This window comes from Pteronotus mesoamericanus, unplaced genomic scaffold (assembly GCF_021234165.1).
Source record: "Pteronotus mesoamericanus isolate MK-2021 breed Mesoamerican mustached bat unplaced genomic scaffold, CSHL_Meso_final contig_55, whole genome shotgun sequence".
Lineage (NCBI taxonomy): Eukaryota > Metazoa > Chordata > Mammalia > Chiroptera > Mormoopidae > Pteronotus > Pteronotus mesoamericanus.
This window is the reverse complement of record NW_026555198.1, coordinates 6789355-6803200: the sequence shown is the minus strand read 5'-3', so window position 1 is coordinate 6803200 and position 13846 is coordinate 6789355. Positions and strand designations below refer to the sequence as shown.

At 42.2% G+C, this 13846-nt stretch overlaps 1 protein-coding gene across 1 annotated transcript; it reads left to right on the top strand.

The window, feature by feature from the left end:
* The first annotated feature begins 5880 nt into the window (after positions 1–5880).
* On the top strand, positions 5881–13635 carry SLITRK4 (SLIT and NTRK like family member 4). The gene is made up of 2 exons (XM_054579539.1): positions 5881–6068; positions 10607–13635. Exon 2 carries the CDS (start codon positions 10657–10659, stop codon positions 13171–13173), a length of 2517 nt encoding a protein of 838 aa, XP_054435514.1. The 5' UTR covers positions 5881–6068; positions 10607–10656; the 3' UTR covers positions 13174–13635.
* The last annotated feature ends 211 nt before the right edge of the window (positions 13636–13846 follow it).

Genomic DNA, 13846 nt, shown 5'->3' with positions numbered 1-13846 from the left:
TCTATCAAAAAGATATTCAGTGCTATGCTCCAGAAAACATATTTTTAATATTCCCTCCAAGGCCATTATGAGGAACTTTTTTTTAAATAATGGTATTTCCCATTTCTTGTGGGTCTGGAGAGCAGAAGATGAGATTCTAAATTAGAATCTCGTCTGGCAAGCAAGACGCAAAAAAATAATGATGATGTTTGTAATGCTCAGCTCTACAGAGGTTGTTGTTGAAATTAATGTTTAAAAAAACTGATGAAAATAGAAAAGTAACTAAAAGATACACGGAAGTATATTTATTTTAACACAATGCTTTCTAGCTTTTAAAATAATTAAAAATAAACAAACAACCTCATCACTCTCGTTTACTTGTCATCCTTTGATAGACTAGGGTAGGAAAGGAATATACAGTCAACATACATTTTTTTTGTCTGTATAGTTTATTCTACTTATGAGTAGGAGATAATAATCCTCTGCACCAGAAAGGCACCATTCTAGATGTTTTGTAAACCTCTTAATTAATCCTCATAAAACTCAGGGAGATTGAGTTTGCCCTACCCATTTTACAGCTGAGGCAGTCAATACTCAGCAAAATTAACTGTCCTAAATCATAGAATTACTGAATAGTGAAGCAAGAATTTCATCCCAAGTCCATCTGGTTCCAAATTTCATACTCTTTAAAATTCTCATTGGTCATTGGTCTAGTTGTAGCTTCCGTTCACATTTACAAAACAGTAAAGATTTCAAAAATTCTGTAATTGATTTTCTAGATGAGTGTTTTAACCGTAAGAATTTTAAGGTCCTTTTAAACCCTAAAACTCTATCACTATCAACAATACCAAGCAGGAATTTTCTGTAATTACAACTTTCCCCATACCATTATACCTTAGCACAAGACCGAGAACCATTTTCTCACAAAGACCTTATGTGGGTATACATTACTCAATTTGAGTCAGATTGGGGCTATTGAAACTTCAGTTTTGAACTGAAAAAGGAGATAGTCAATCACGGATATATGACACTGGCTTACACAGATGTTCTGTTTTCCTCTGACTCACTGTTTGAGCCTCAAAAAAGGATAAAATTTATTTTTGATATAGTAATTGTGATACAGTCACATCATAACTCAGAACTTCACATTAGGCCTTTTCTGCCTTGTTTTATTTATGCCCCTGATTTTGACCCACGTTGGAATTGTACAAAAGTAATCTCTAAAACAAAAAATGAGAAGCTGTGAACAAGATCAATTTTGAAGGAAAATTTTAAGTTTAAATTTCTAAGGAAAATAATACTGTAATAAAAGCATAAAAACATTGGGATAAATACCCTCAATATTTTTTGCAAAATGAAAACATGTTTTACTGGCTAGGGACAGTACTCAGTTCCCAGACAGAACTGAGCATGGTAAAAATGGAAGGATTCTCATCAACTTTGTCTTTTTGACAAAGTTCTGGTTGGTGTTATGGAACTTGTACAGCCCATGGGAGTAATTCTCACAGTAGATTGTCTGACTATTAAATCCCTATTTTTTTATTTCACAATCTTTTTTTATCTCTGAGTTTTCTGAAGGCAGTTTTGCTTGTTTCTGGGCCCTAATTTTTGACCATCAGTGACAAAGATTAAATTTGTTGAAGTTAGAGAATACTCAGAAAGAAATGGGTAAACAGAACAGAAACTATTAATCTGCATCTGTGGCTTCAAAAAAATGATATTCTAAAGAATATAAGTAGTACTAGTGAATCAGATTAACAAGTACTCATTAAAAGCCAAAATTACAAAGATCCTTCAAAATAACATACTTAAAAAAATGTAATCCTACAGAAATAAGTTGTGAATGAAGTATGCTGTGAAAAATCAACCAATGCCTGAATTACTTAGCCCTGATTACATTAACAGCTGACATCTTAGGTTCTGGGAAAAAGAAAAACAATAACAAAAAACAAATGACCAGATGTAATATAAAGAGGTAGCCTGGGGAAAAATGGAAGGTCAGGGTAGCTGATATTACCTAATCAGTTAATGAACTAATCTCACCTCTTCCAATTCACTCAGTTCCCTTTTGTATTTAACTCTAGAATAACTGTAAGGATGAATAACTACTGCTTTACATGGCTGCATTTGGCAGTAGCAAAGGAAATTGTCTTTAATAAGGGACACTTGAGACTTCATCAGAGGTTCAGAATCAACTCGGGTATAAAAGTTGAAAGAGCAGGATGGATGAACACAAACCAACTATTGGCAAAGGGTAAAATCAACTGATTTAAGATACCCTGTTGTGCACAATTGAAGTGAACTATTTTTCATGTCCTTTATTGGTTTATTCTAGTGTTGAATATTAATACTTTAGTACTTGCAAACGTTTATGTCCCAAGTGTTAATCTTTGGTGGAAAAATCCATTATGCTTTCAAAATTTAAAGTGCTTTGATTCCTCTGTGGGCAAGGAAGTGTGCAGTTTCAGGAAGACCTCAAAGACCTGGGATCAAATCTTGACATTCACTTACTCACCGTGTGATCTTGAGCAAAACACTTAACTTGCCTGAACTTTCTGTTTTAAGAAAAATAGTCTCTCCCTTGTAGTATTGTTCAGAGAACTAAATGAAATAATGTTTGGGGGCAAGATGGCTAAGAAAAAGAAGCACTCAAGAGACAGTACATATTATAGTATGAATTGGATTATTATCCGAAAGCTACTTTTCAGCTTCTAAATTCCATAAAATTTGCAAAAATGAGCAATTAGTATGAAATTTCTCATAGTGTATATGATTTAAAAAGGGCTACATAGCCAAATAAGTTTGAGAAATTGTACATGCTCTATCATTTTCCCCTGGTAAGTCAGAATTCATTTCCAATATAATGGAATTTGCTGAGACTTCCCAAAATTAAAAGAAAAAATTTAGCTTTATGAAATCAGGGTCTCCTAAATTCGTGTGATCATAGAAACATCTTTTCTAGAAGATATACTAACATCCTGAGAACCTCCATGTATGCCACTTATAGATAGGCCAAGTTCATAATTATTTTAAATGTCAAGTATAAATAAATTTTGAAATTAAGACACAATGAATGATCTGTGATACCTGGATGCCAAAATTAAGGCTAATTTGATTTCAAACAACAACAAGACAAGGCAAACTAAATAAGGAATACAATGAAAGTGAAAGACCATTAACTAAGGCCAAGTTTTGTTGGTAGTGTTTGACTGACTTGAAACTGTCTTTGGAATTAAGGATATCCAGGAGCTTAGTAAAATTCCTGGTGCAGTTGTTTATTTGCCCTGAAGACACAGTGTATCAGCGTAGTACTATGGTTCCAAGTCTACTCCTTGCAAAGCCAAGATTAAGTACAGTGGAACATGTAGAAAAGCTGGGGCTATTACAAATCCAGCTCACAATATTTGCATTCATATATTTTAGGAAGAACACCAACTTTGTTTTCTTTCAATTGCCATAAGCAGTGCTGAAGTTTTCTTAACATTTTTATTTATTTATATTTGCTGTCTTTTATAAGCTAGCAATTTTCCTAAGTTTACTATTGTTCTATACGGATAGCGCATGTAGTTCTAACAGACAGTAAAGAGACTGCAGGATTAAAGGATTGGGTTTTTAAATTACTTTGAAAGCAAAAGAAATGAAGGTTTGAAAGCTGTTACTTCTATGTTATTTTTATGATTATCCACTTTATCATTTTTAAGCAGCAAAATATTTTATATTAAAGCATTCATTTTAATGAGCTGGATATTAATCAAGTTCTTAGCACTGTTATTAACTATAATTTATTGATGTTTTAGGTGTGCTTGTTTTCAGATTTCTGTCTCCATTACACATATGAAAAAGAACATTCCACAGTTATTGCAGTCAAATATAATCAACTCTCAAAAGTTTCTAAAGTTGAATAAAGATAAGCATTTAAATCATCTGATATTTACTGTCCAAGCCTGGCCTTTTCAGCTATTACAGTACTTGGAATAAGCATTATAGTTTCGGGTAAAAAATTTTTTGCTCATCCTATTGAATCTTGTTAACATTTATAGTAAAGGACAAACAATTCACCTATCCTGATAAAATATATTACAGCTCCCTGAAACCTTTGCATTTAGAATAAATGCCAACTTGTTTTGGTATCCGTTACCACCTTCAAATTGCATTGTACAATATAATGCAAATATGAGTTCTTAATTAGCAGGATCTGTTTTGTTCAAATGTACAAGAGTAGAGGGATTTTTCAACATACTGCAGCTGTTACCTATGGAGGAAACACATTTCACCTTACTAAAACATATGTCATTATGGACAGATTCCTTAGTACTTCCTTAAGCAATGTTATTTCATAATGAATTTCACATTAAATATAGCAAATCTTACTATTGCTGCCCACTTGATTTCTGCCTCTAGGTTGATTTAAAAAAAGAAGAAGAAGAAATTTTTAAGGGCAATGAGAGTGGAGGTGGAGAAAGAGTTCATTATAAAAGACGCAATATTTACAAAGGTCATAAAGAAATAAGCCTATATACACATATCTATTTAAATAATGTATGTGCATCTCTGTATACATGCTGTGTCCAGAAAATATTTGCACTAATGTAACTTAAAGGCAGCCTCATGCATGACAAAAATGAAGAAAATTAAACACATGAATAGATACTACAGGCAATACAGAAGGTAGAACAGTATTCACAAATAATGTAATAATAAATCCTTTGCTCATTGGATTTTTTGCTTAGATTTGAGGCCTTTAAACATCAACCAATTATGGTAAATGTTTAACTGTAGGAGTTCAGGCAGACAGCCAAATTCTGGTTTCAATGCTATTGCTAGTTTTAGCTTAAAGAGTTTTTCATTTTTAAGTAAAAGCATTTCTGGGTACTGTCTATACCCTATAGCGGCCAGAGCTACTGGAATTTGAATAAGTGGATTAGGCAAAGCATAGGTCTTTAAGAAATGAGTCCTGCAGTATTACCTGAAATGTGTGAAAGAATAGGCTACCAGGAGTCCTAGGGAAATACTTCCCACCTATAACTTAGCTCTATTTACCTAAAGCCAGTTTACTGTGACAGACACAAAGTAAAGAGAAAGAGTTGTTTTTCTTAGCCAAGCACCTACACAAACAGCAATGTTAGGGGGGGAAGGGAATGAAACGACCCACTCAGCCTCTCCTTGTTAGGAAAGCAAGGTATTTGAAATACATACACGATAGCCAAACTCCCCTGCCCCATAGTTACATTTGCTTTCTTATCAAGCACACAGACTAAATTATCAATCTGCATGAAAATGGTTTGAACATTACAGTCCTTCCTCAGGATATTCCTACCCTCTTGTGGACGCACTAACAAATGGGTGGAAGAAAGGGGCCTACACAATCCACACGCGGGATTTGCAGCCTCTGAATGTATATTTGATATGGCAACTACTAAAGCCTCTTTGGTATAGACATGACAGTGAGGGGGCTACTGAAGTGACTTTTCTTAGTCCATCTTGTCTCATTTTCTGTCTCCCCGAGGTATCCCGTGGGTTTCTTCACAAACACTTCCGACCAGCCCCAAAGCTTTAAACCTTGCCCCCCTTCCCTAAAGTCTCCCATTCACCACCACCCTGTCCAACCAAAGTCCCCTCCCGGTCACCACCAAAGCCCGGAGAAGTGGAACGCACACAATGCCTCCCTTATAGGGCTTGAGCTGGGGACTGGGCATGCTCAGTAGCCAAAGCAGATTTTTTTCCCCTTCTTTTGGTAGCAAGTGCGGCATCTCTCCCAGTCCCACACCTCTTTTTTTCCTCTATCTCTATACCCTCTCCCCACCCCCAGCTCCTTAATCACCCTGCTTAACCCGTTCGACGCCGAAGGCTCGCAGAGTTCTAAGATATGGAGAATTAGCCGTCTCCTCATCCCACGAAATAGTCTCACTTTGGGCTAAAGCTTCACACTTTTGCCTTAAAGCCCCCAGCCCTTTACGCGCAGACAGGTAGGGGGAGTGCGAAAACTACTGGATCCCAGGAAGCTGGCCCAAAGAAGGCTCCATCCAGGATCGCCCGCTACCGAAGTATTCCCGGAGCCCTCTGTTCTGTGGGGTGACAATTAGCCAAAGGTAATGTACCCGTGATACAAAGCCCAAGTGCGATTGTTGCCTTTGAACGTCATTGTTGTTGACTCACCCCCCTCGATCCTGGAATTATTCAATTCCGCGTAGACTCGACGCCCCTGTCTACCTCCCTCGACCCATCTTCCCCCCAGCTCTCCGACGTTTCTTTGGCTTTGCCAGGGTTCTTGGTTGCTCTCTCAAAGGAACGCCCCGGTTGTGTGTGTGTGCGCGCGTGTGTGCCTTCGTTCTTAGGGGGCTGGGGGAGGAGAAAGGACTCGAGTTTGCGTGTATGTGATGGGGGGGATGGAGGTTGGCGCCCTCGCATTAGGGAACCACGGTCTCTCTGCATGAGGAAAAGGGTCGCTCCTCCCTAGGGGATGTTTTAGGCATAAAGAGGGGGCGGATGCTGGGAGGAAAGTGCGCTGCCTTTCCCGATGTGTGGGTAGAAATCAAGTGGGGGTGTCTGAGTGGGGGACGGAGGAGCTCAGGAATGTGCGGGGGTCGAGGTGCTTGAGTGTCGGGAGGGAAGGCTGCGTGTATGCTGAAGGGGGGCGGGGGCGGAGATTGAGCAAGTGTATGTAAAGGTGCAGCCCGTGTGCGAGGGACTCGGTGCACGCGCGGTGTCTGGCCGGTGCGCGCGCGCGCGCGCCGCTGCCCGCCTGCTTGCTTGCCCCAGCTGTTCTGTGGGTTTGACGGGCGAGAGGCGCCGAGGAGCTGGGGGTGAAATCACGTAGTGACCATTGCTGAATTGCAGCGTGGATCGCGGCCCCGCAGGCCCTGTAAGAGCTACCAGGCTCCGAAGGTGGGTAAATTTCCAGTGGGGGCAGAGAGAACTGCACCAACACGCGCTCCCTCTTCTCCGCGCGGCTCTGAAGCGCGCGCGCGCGCGTGTGTGTACGCGCGCGCGTGTGCGCACGCGCGCGCGCTCGTGCGCGGAGGGGGGCAGGTAGCTTATTATTTTTAGTTTGGGTCGTGTTGGTTTGGGGCCGGCTGAGTGGCCAAAGCGGCCGTACTGGCTACTCCACCTCCGTTCCCCACTTGCCTTCCCACGGCGTGGTCGCAAGTCCCTGAGGACCGAAAGAATCCGATGTCCTTAGCTTCGCCGCCCCCCAGGAAGGCAGAGGCGGGGGGGAAAGTGTCCTAGTCTAGGGCGGCTCGGACTGTCGGGGCCGCTGCGCTGGGCTTTGTTTTCTGTGTCCCCCGTCGCGGACACTCTAGGCGGACGTGGATTTGGGGCTCCGGGCAGTGGACCGCGAGCTGGTCGGAGATTCCTGGCGCCCAGCAAGAAAGGGGATACAAGAGAAGCCGGTGGGTAACTCTAAAAGCCCTGCAAAGCTGGGCAAGCGCTGGCAGCGCGACTTTGCAAGATGCCCAAATGTTGAGCTGATATCTGGCTTGGTGAGAGCAGCATTTTGTGGCTGGTCGTGGTGACGGGGTGGGGGGCGGGTGCGGACAAGTGGGAGCCTGGGCCCCCGCTCTCGGCCAAGGAACGACAGGGTCACTATTCATATGAAAAGCGGGCCAGTGACATCCCAGTGGCGATCGCCCTCGTGGCCTGAGCTGGCCATATCTTCCCCCTCAACCACCGCACGCCCCGGTCTAGAGAGCCGGACGGAAACTCCAGCAGCTGCCCCTTGTGGGACGGGAGCGCGCGAAGAAATGTGTGCGCAGCGGGGCTGATGGCCCCCGAGACATCCCGAGTGGTCCCCACCTCCGCTGCCGGGCCCACGAAGCCGCTGCTCGGGCCCGGACCAGGGAGGGGGCTGGTGCCGGCCCCGGACACCGGGATGCGGCAAAACATTGCGGTACGCGCCATCGCCAGCGACCCCTCAAGCCGCGTCGCTGCCGGCCCGAGGTAGCGCACAGGGGGCGGCAGTGACCGGGTCTCTCCGCGGAGCCCCCACCCTGCCTTAGGCGGCCAAGCGGAGGTCTCCCAGGCCAGGGGTGCCACCCCGGCCCACCCCCCCGCCCCGGGCCGCTTGCTCTCCGCAGGCCAGCTCCCTCCACACGAGTGCGGAGCGCCAGGCGCGGCGCTCGGGTAGAAGCTGGATTTGTGGTAAGGCTAGGTTGGTGGAATCCTGGCCAGCCTTGGGAGCTGAGCGTCTTGCCGGGGGTGTCGGGAGACGGAGAGAGGTGGGGGGGAGAGAGAGAGGAAGAAGAGAGAGAAGGAGGAGAGAGAAGGAGGGAGGGAGGGAGAGAAAGAAATGAAGATAGGGGGCTAAGCCACTCTTGGCAGCCCAAGAGATAGCTTTTGTTACCTAACTCATACTTTGTGTTTTCTTTGCTGCCTTCCCACGCCCCTGTTTTTAAAATGGACATGTTTTAGTGGTGCCATGTGAATGTGAAGTTTTTTTCCCCTTACATGTAATGCCCCTTTCTCCTCATGCTAGCTCCCTTCTCCTAGCTCTTGATTTCTTCCTCTCTCAACTTCTCTATGGTCTCTTGCCCTTTCATTCCCTCTTCCCTTCTCTCCTTGGGCGGATGACTCCCCAGCTCCCTTGCTCGGTCCTCCAGCTGTCTTGGCTTCCTCTGTTTCACAGAGCTGCATTGGGGAACTTCCTAGCTCGCCCTTGCGCCTTTTCCACCCTTGCTACTTAAAGTAGAAATTAGGATGAGGGTAGCTCCTTATGCATTTGAGATCTGTTGATGCTCCTTGTTCTTATTTTTGTACTGAATTCGGGTTTTTGTTTCGTTTTGTTTTTAATTTGGTTACTTTTTGGTTTCTTGGTGGGGCGGTAGAAACAAGAAATGACTCAACCGAGCCAGAATTTCTGTTGAAAACCACATCTGTAACAATGAAAAAAGACGAAGTGAAATTTTGATTTTACAATGAAAGTTGGTTTGAATGATGTCATACTTAAGAATTATGACTTCTTTTTTCACTGCCAATCAAACTGTCAAAGTGAATAGGGGGAATGCAGGTCTATATGGCAGCCAAGGAGAATCTTGGCCGTGCTTCCTGTATGCTGAACCAAACTACTTAAAATGCAAATCTTCCTGGGTCGTGGCTAATAAATTGTCTACCTTGAGACATGTTCAGTTTACCACTAGCTGATTCCTCATGGGCAAAATAAACAAAGGAGTTTCTGTGTGACACTTCTGTCTTTGTATCATTCACTCATTGTGTGTTCCTAGGTGATTTACTTAATTAATATTCGGTGGTAACCATATTGAAATCGCAGCCAGCTTCCCATTCAAGATGGAAAAGACTCACATGGCTAAAATACATCAATAAAATGCACAATGCTTGTTGTTCCTTTTAATCTTTTTCATGCAGCATTGCATATGTTTGTGTATGCATGCAGTATTTAAGGTTGGCTAAAACAGGTTAATTTGCTAAGCATTAAACACCAATAAAGTGATTCTTGGTTTGTCTACAGAGAGAGAGGGGTGGTACTATTGGGAAGGGGATGTTTGAGAAATGATTTCAGGACAAACATTTGCAGTAATAACTGTATTTGGTGCTGTAGATACAGCCACTCAACAATTGTGGTGTGTGAATTCTTCCTTAGCAGTGGCAGTATGTGGTCAAAGTGAAGCAGATAAGCATTTGAGCCAAGTGTCAGTGTTTTGGACCTGGGTTCAAAATGGCACACAAAGTACTGGAAGAGGGCCAGGTCAGCAGGAGATCCAGTTCTTGGGGGAGGGAAAGCTGTCTGGACATCAAGTAAGCAGTATAGGGGCAAGTAGGTTTCTCTCCTGCTTTCAAGGACCCACAGAGAAAAGGCTTTCCCCCCTGTTTGGAAGAGAACTGATAGGAAATTAGATACTGTTTATTTATCTGAGTCCAAACCTTGGCCTTCCCTACTCAGTTATTTTTCTAGAACCTCACGGGGTGGTCTGTGGTTGGTCAGGTTTATTTGTTTTTTTTTTACTTTTTCTTTTCTTTTCTTTTTTTTTTTTTTTTGAGATAGCAGTGTACAGGAGTGAACTGATTAATGGCCATGAGTTTCCCAGTGGGCTAAAGCTCAGGCAGATCTTTTCCCCAAGGTTCCTTCCACCTTGGCCTTTTGGCTGCCTCCTTTCCAGCAACCCGATCTTCTCATTGGGATCCTCCATTGAATGCAAGGATCTAATATCTTCTCTATTTAGCCTCTTATCAAGCTGAAGCCTAGAGAGTAGAAATCTACAAATTGAAATGCTTTTGTGGTGCTAACCACAGGCTGACTTGATGGGCTGGGATCAGTCATTAGAGTTGTGAATAAGAAGCTTGAGATCTGCATTTGTCCAAGGGTACAGTTTGGTGGTCTATGTAGAGAAAATATTTCAGATTTTTAAGGTATAAGCATGATCAACAGTCTTTTTTTCCCTGTTGTTTGTTATGTGTTCTGCACCTGTAAATTTTGTGTAAACTACAGGTATGGAAATAAAATGTATGACATTTTGGTTGGTTATTGTTGGAGTAAGTGAGAATGCTTAGAGCTTTTGGTCCCTTAAAAATACAAAGCTAATAATTACAGCCAAATTTTCAGTTACTGTACTTATAAGCACAGATAATTTTTCAAGTAATGACCATTGAAAAATGTTTTCTTTTTATTTTTTAGATTATTTATCTTTATTCAGAAGCATAACGTTATTTGCTGATTGCAAGAAGATGTTTCTTTGGCTCTTTCTGATCTTGTCAGCCCTGATTTCTTCGACAAATGCAGATTCTGACATATCAGTGGAAATTTGCAATGTATGCTCCTGTGTGTCAGTGGAGAATGTGCTCTATGTCAACTGTGAGAAGGTTTCAGTCTACAGACCAAACCAGCTGAAACCGCCTTGGTCAAATTTTTATCACCTCAATTTCCAAAACAATTTTTTAAATATCCTCTATCCAAATACATTCTTGAATTTTTCACATGCAGTATCCCTGCAGCTGGGGAATAATAAACTGCAGAACATTGAGGGAGGAGCCTTTCTTGGCCTCAGTGCATTAAAGCAGTTGCACTTGAACAACAATGAATTAAAGATTCTCCGAGCTGACACTTTCCTTGGCATAGAGAACTTGGAGTATCTCCAGGCTGACTACAATTTAATCAAGTATATTGAACGGGGAGCCTTCAATAAGCTCCACAAACTGAAAGTTCTCATTCTTAATGACAATCTGATTTCATTTCTTCCTGATAATATATTCCGATTCGCATCTTTGACCCATCTGGATATACGAGGGAACAGAATCCAGAAGCTCCCCTATATCGGAGTTCTGGAACACATAGGCCGCGTTGTCGAATTGCAACTGGAAGATAACCCTTGGAATTGCAGCTGTGATTTGTTGCCTTTAAAAGCTTGGCTGGAGAATATGCCATATAACATTTACATAGGAGAAGCTATCTGTGAAACTCCCAGTGACTTATATGGAAGGCTTTTAAAAGAAACTAACAAACAAGAATTATGCCCTATGGGCACAGGCAGTGATTTTGATGTACGGATCCTGCCTCCATCTCAGCTGGAAAATGGCTACACTACTCCCAATGGTCACACTACTCAAACATCCTTACACAGATTAGTGACCAAACCACCAAAAACTACAAATCCTTCCAAGATCTCTGGAATCGTGGCGGGCAAAGCCCTCTCCAATCGCAATCTCAGTCAGATTGTGTCTTACCAAACAAGGGTGCCTCCTCTTACACCTTGCCCAGCGCCATGCTTTTGTAAAACACATCCTTCAGATTTGGGACTGAGTGTCAACTGCCAAGAGAAAAATATACAGTCCATGTCTGAACTGATACCGAAACCTGTAAATGCCAAGAAGTTGCACATCAATGGCAACAGCATCAAAGATGTGGATATCTCAGACTTCAGCGAGTTTGAAGGACTGGATTTGCTCCATTTAGGCAGCAATCAGATTACTGTGATAAAGGGAGATGTATTCCACAATCTCACTAATTTACGCAGGCTCTATCTCAATGGCAATCAGATTGAGAGACTCTCTCCTGAAATATTTTCAGGCCTTCATAACCTGCAGTATCTGTATTTGGAGTACAATTTGATTAAAGAAATCTTAGCAGGCACCTTTGACTCGATGCCAAATTTGCAGTTACTGTACTTAAACAACAATCTCTTAAAGAGCCTGCCCGTTTACATTTTTTCTGGAGCACCCCTTGCAAGACTGAACCTGAGGAACAACAAATTCATGTACCTACCTGTCAGTGGGGTCCTTGATCAACTACAATCTCTTACACAGATTGACTTGGAGGGCAACCCTTGGGACTGTACTTGTGACCTGGTGGCGTTAAAGCTGTGGCTGGAGAAGTTAAATGATGGGATTATTGTGAAAGAACTAAAATGTGAAACGCCTGTTCAGTTTGCTAACATTGAACTGAAGTCCCTCAAAAATGAAATCTTATGTCCCAAACTCTTAAACAAGCCATCTGCACCATTCACAAGCCCTGCACCTGCCATTACCTTCACCACCCCACTGGGTCCCATTCGAAGTCCTCCTGGTGGACCAGTGCCTCTGTCAATTTTAATCTTAAGTATCTTAGTGGTCCTCATTTTAACTGTGTTTGTCGCTTTTTGCCTTCTTGTTTTTGTGTTGCGACGAAACAAGAAACCCACGGTGAAACACGAAGGCCTTGGGAATCCAGAGTGTGGCTCCATGCAGCTGCAGCTGAGGAAGCATGACCACAAAACCAATAAAAAAGACGGACTGAGCACAGAAGCTTTCATTCCACAAACCATAGAGCAGATGAGCAAGAGCCACACCTGTGGCTTGAAAGAGTCAGAAACTGGGTTCATGTTTTCAGATCCCCCGGGACAGAAAGTTGTCATGAGAAATGTTGCCGACAAGGAGAAAGACTTATTACATGTAGATAGCAGAAAGAGACTGAGCACAATTGATGAGCTGGATGAATTATTCCCGAGCAGGGATTCCAATGTGTTTATTCAGAATTTTCTAGAAAGCAAAAAGGAGTACAACAGCATAGGTGTCAGTGGCTTTGAGATTCGTTATCCAGAAAAACAACAAGACAAAAAAAACAAGAAGTCATTGATAGGCGGCAACCACAGTAAAATTGTGGTAGAGCAAAGGAAGAGCAGCGAGTATTTTGAACTGAAGGCAAAACTCCAGAGTTCCCCCGACTACCTTCAGGTCCTTGAGGAGCAGACGGCTTTGAACAAGATCTAGGTCATGTGATCTTACATCATGCAGAGGACATTTATTTAATGATGAAAGTGCCTTTTGTTGACTTCTAATTTCCAAATACTATATTATCAATAGGCATAGAGGCAGGTGTTTCCAAGGGTGTCTCATTAACTGTAGCTGCAAAAATGTGTCCAGAAGAGAATTTCCTTAATAGATTTTACTACATAAAACCTATACTGTGGAGTCCTGTGGGGATACTGCAAACTCTCTTGCCAAAGGGATGCTTTATATACATAATACACTGAATTTAACCTCAAGAGGCAAATGTGTTTTGTACCCCAATACAAAACCGTCGTCTCTTTGTGCTTTGTAAAGCAAAGTCAAGAAAACTGGTACCAGTGTTCGCACTTCAGCTGGGTCCTTCATCTTGCACGTAGATTAAGTTGGTGGAACTGGAATAATCCTTTTGATTTGTGGCATTGTAACAACTCTGTGTAAAGATTATCTGAAAAGTAAAAAAAAAAAGCATGCAAAGAGAGAACATTCGATAGTTATTTGTAAATTGGTAACCTTTATGGCCTGCATCTTGAAACCGCTGGATTTATAATGTTAAATTGTGCAAATATTTGTTTAAAATATACCATGCATCACATAACTATAAAATAAATTTGAACACTTTAAGCATTACCTGTCTATAATACATAAAACCTAAAAG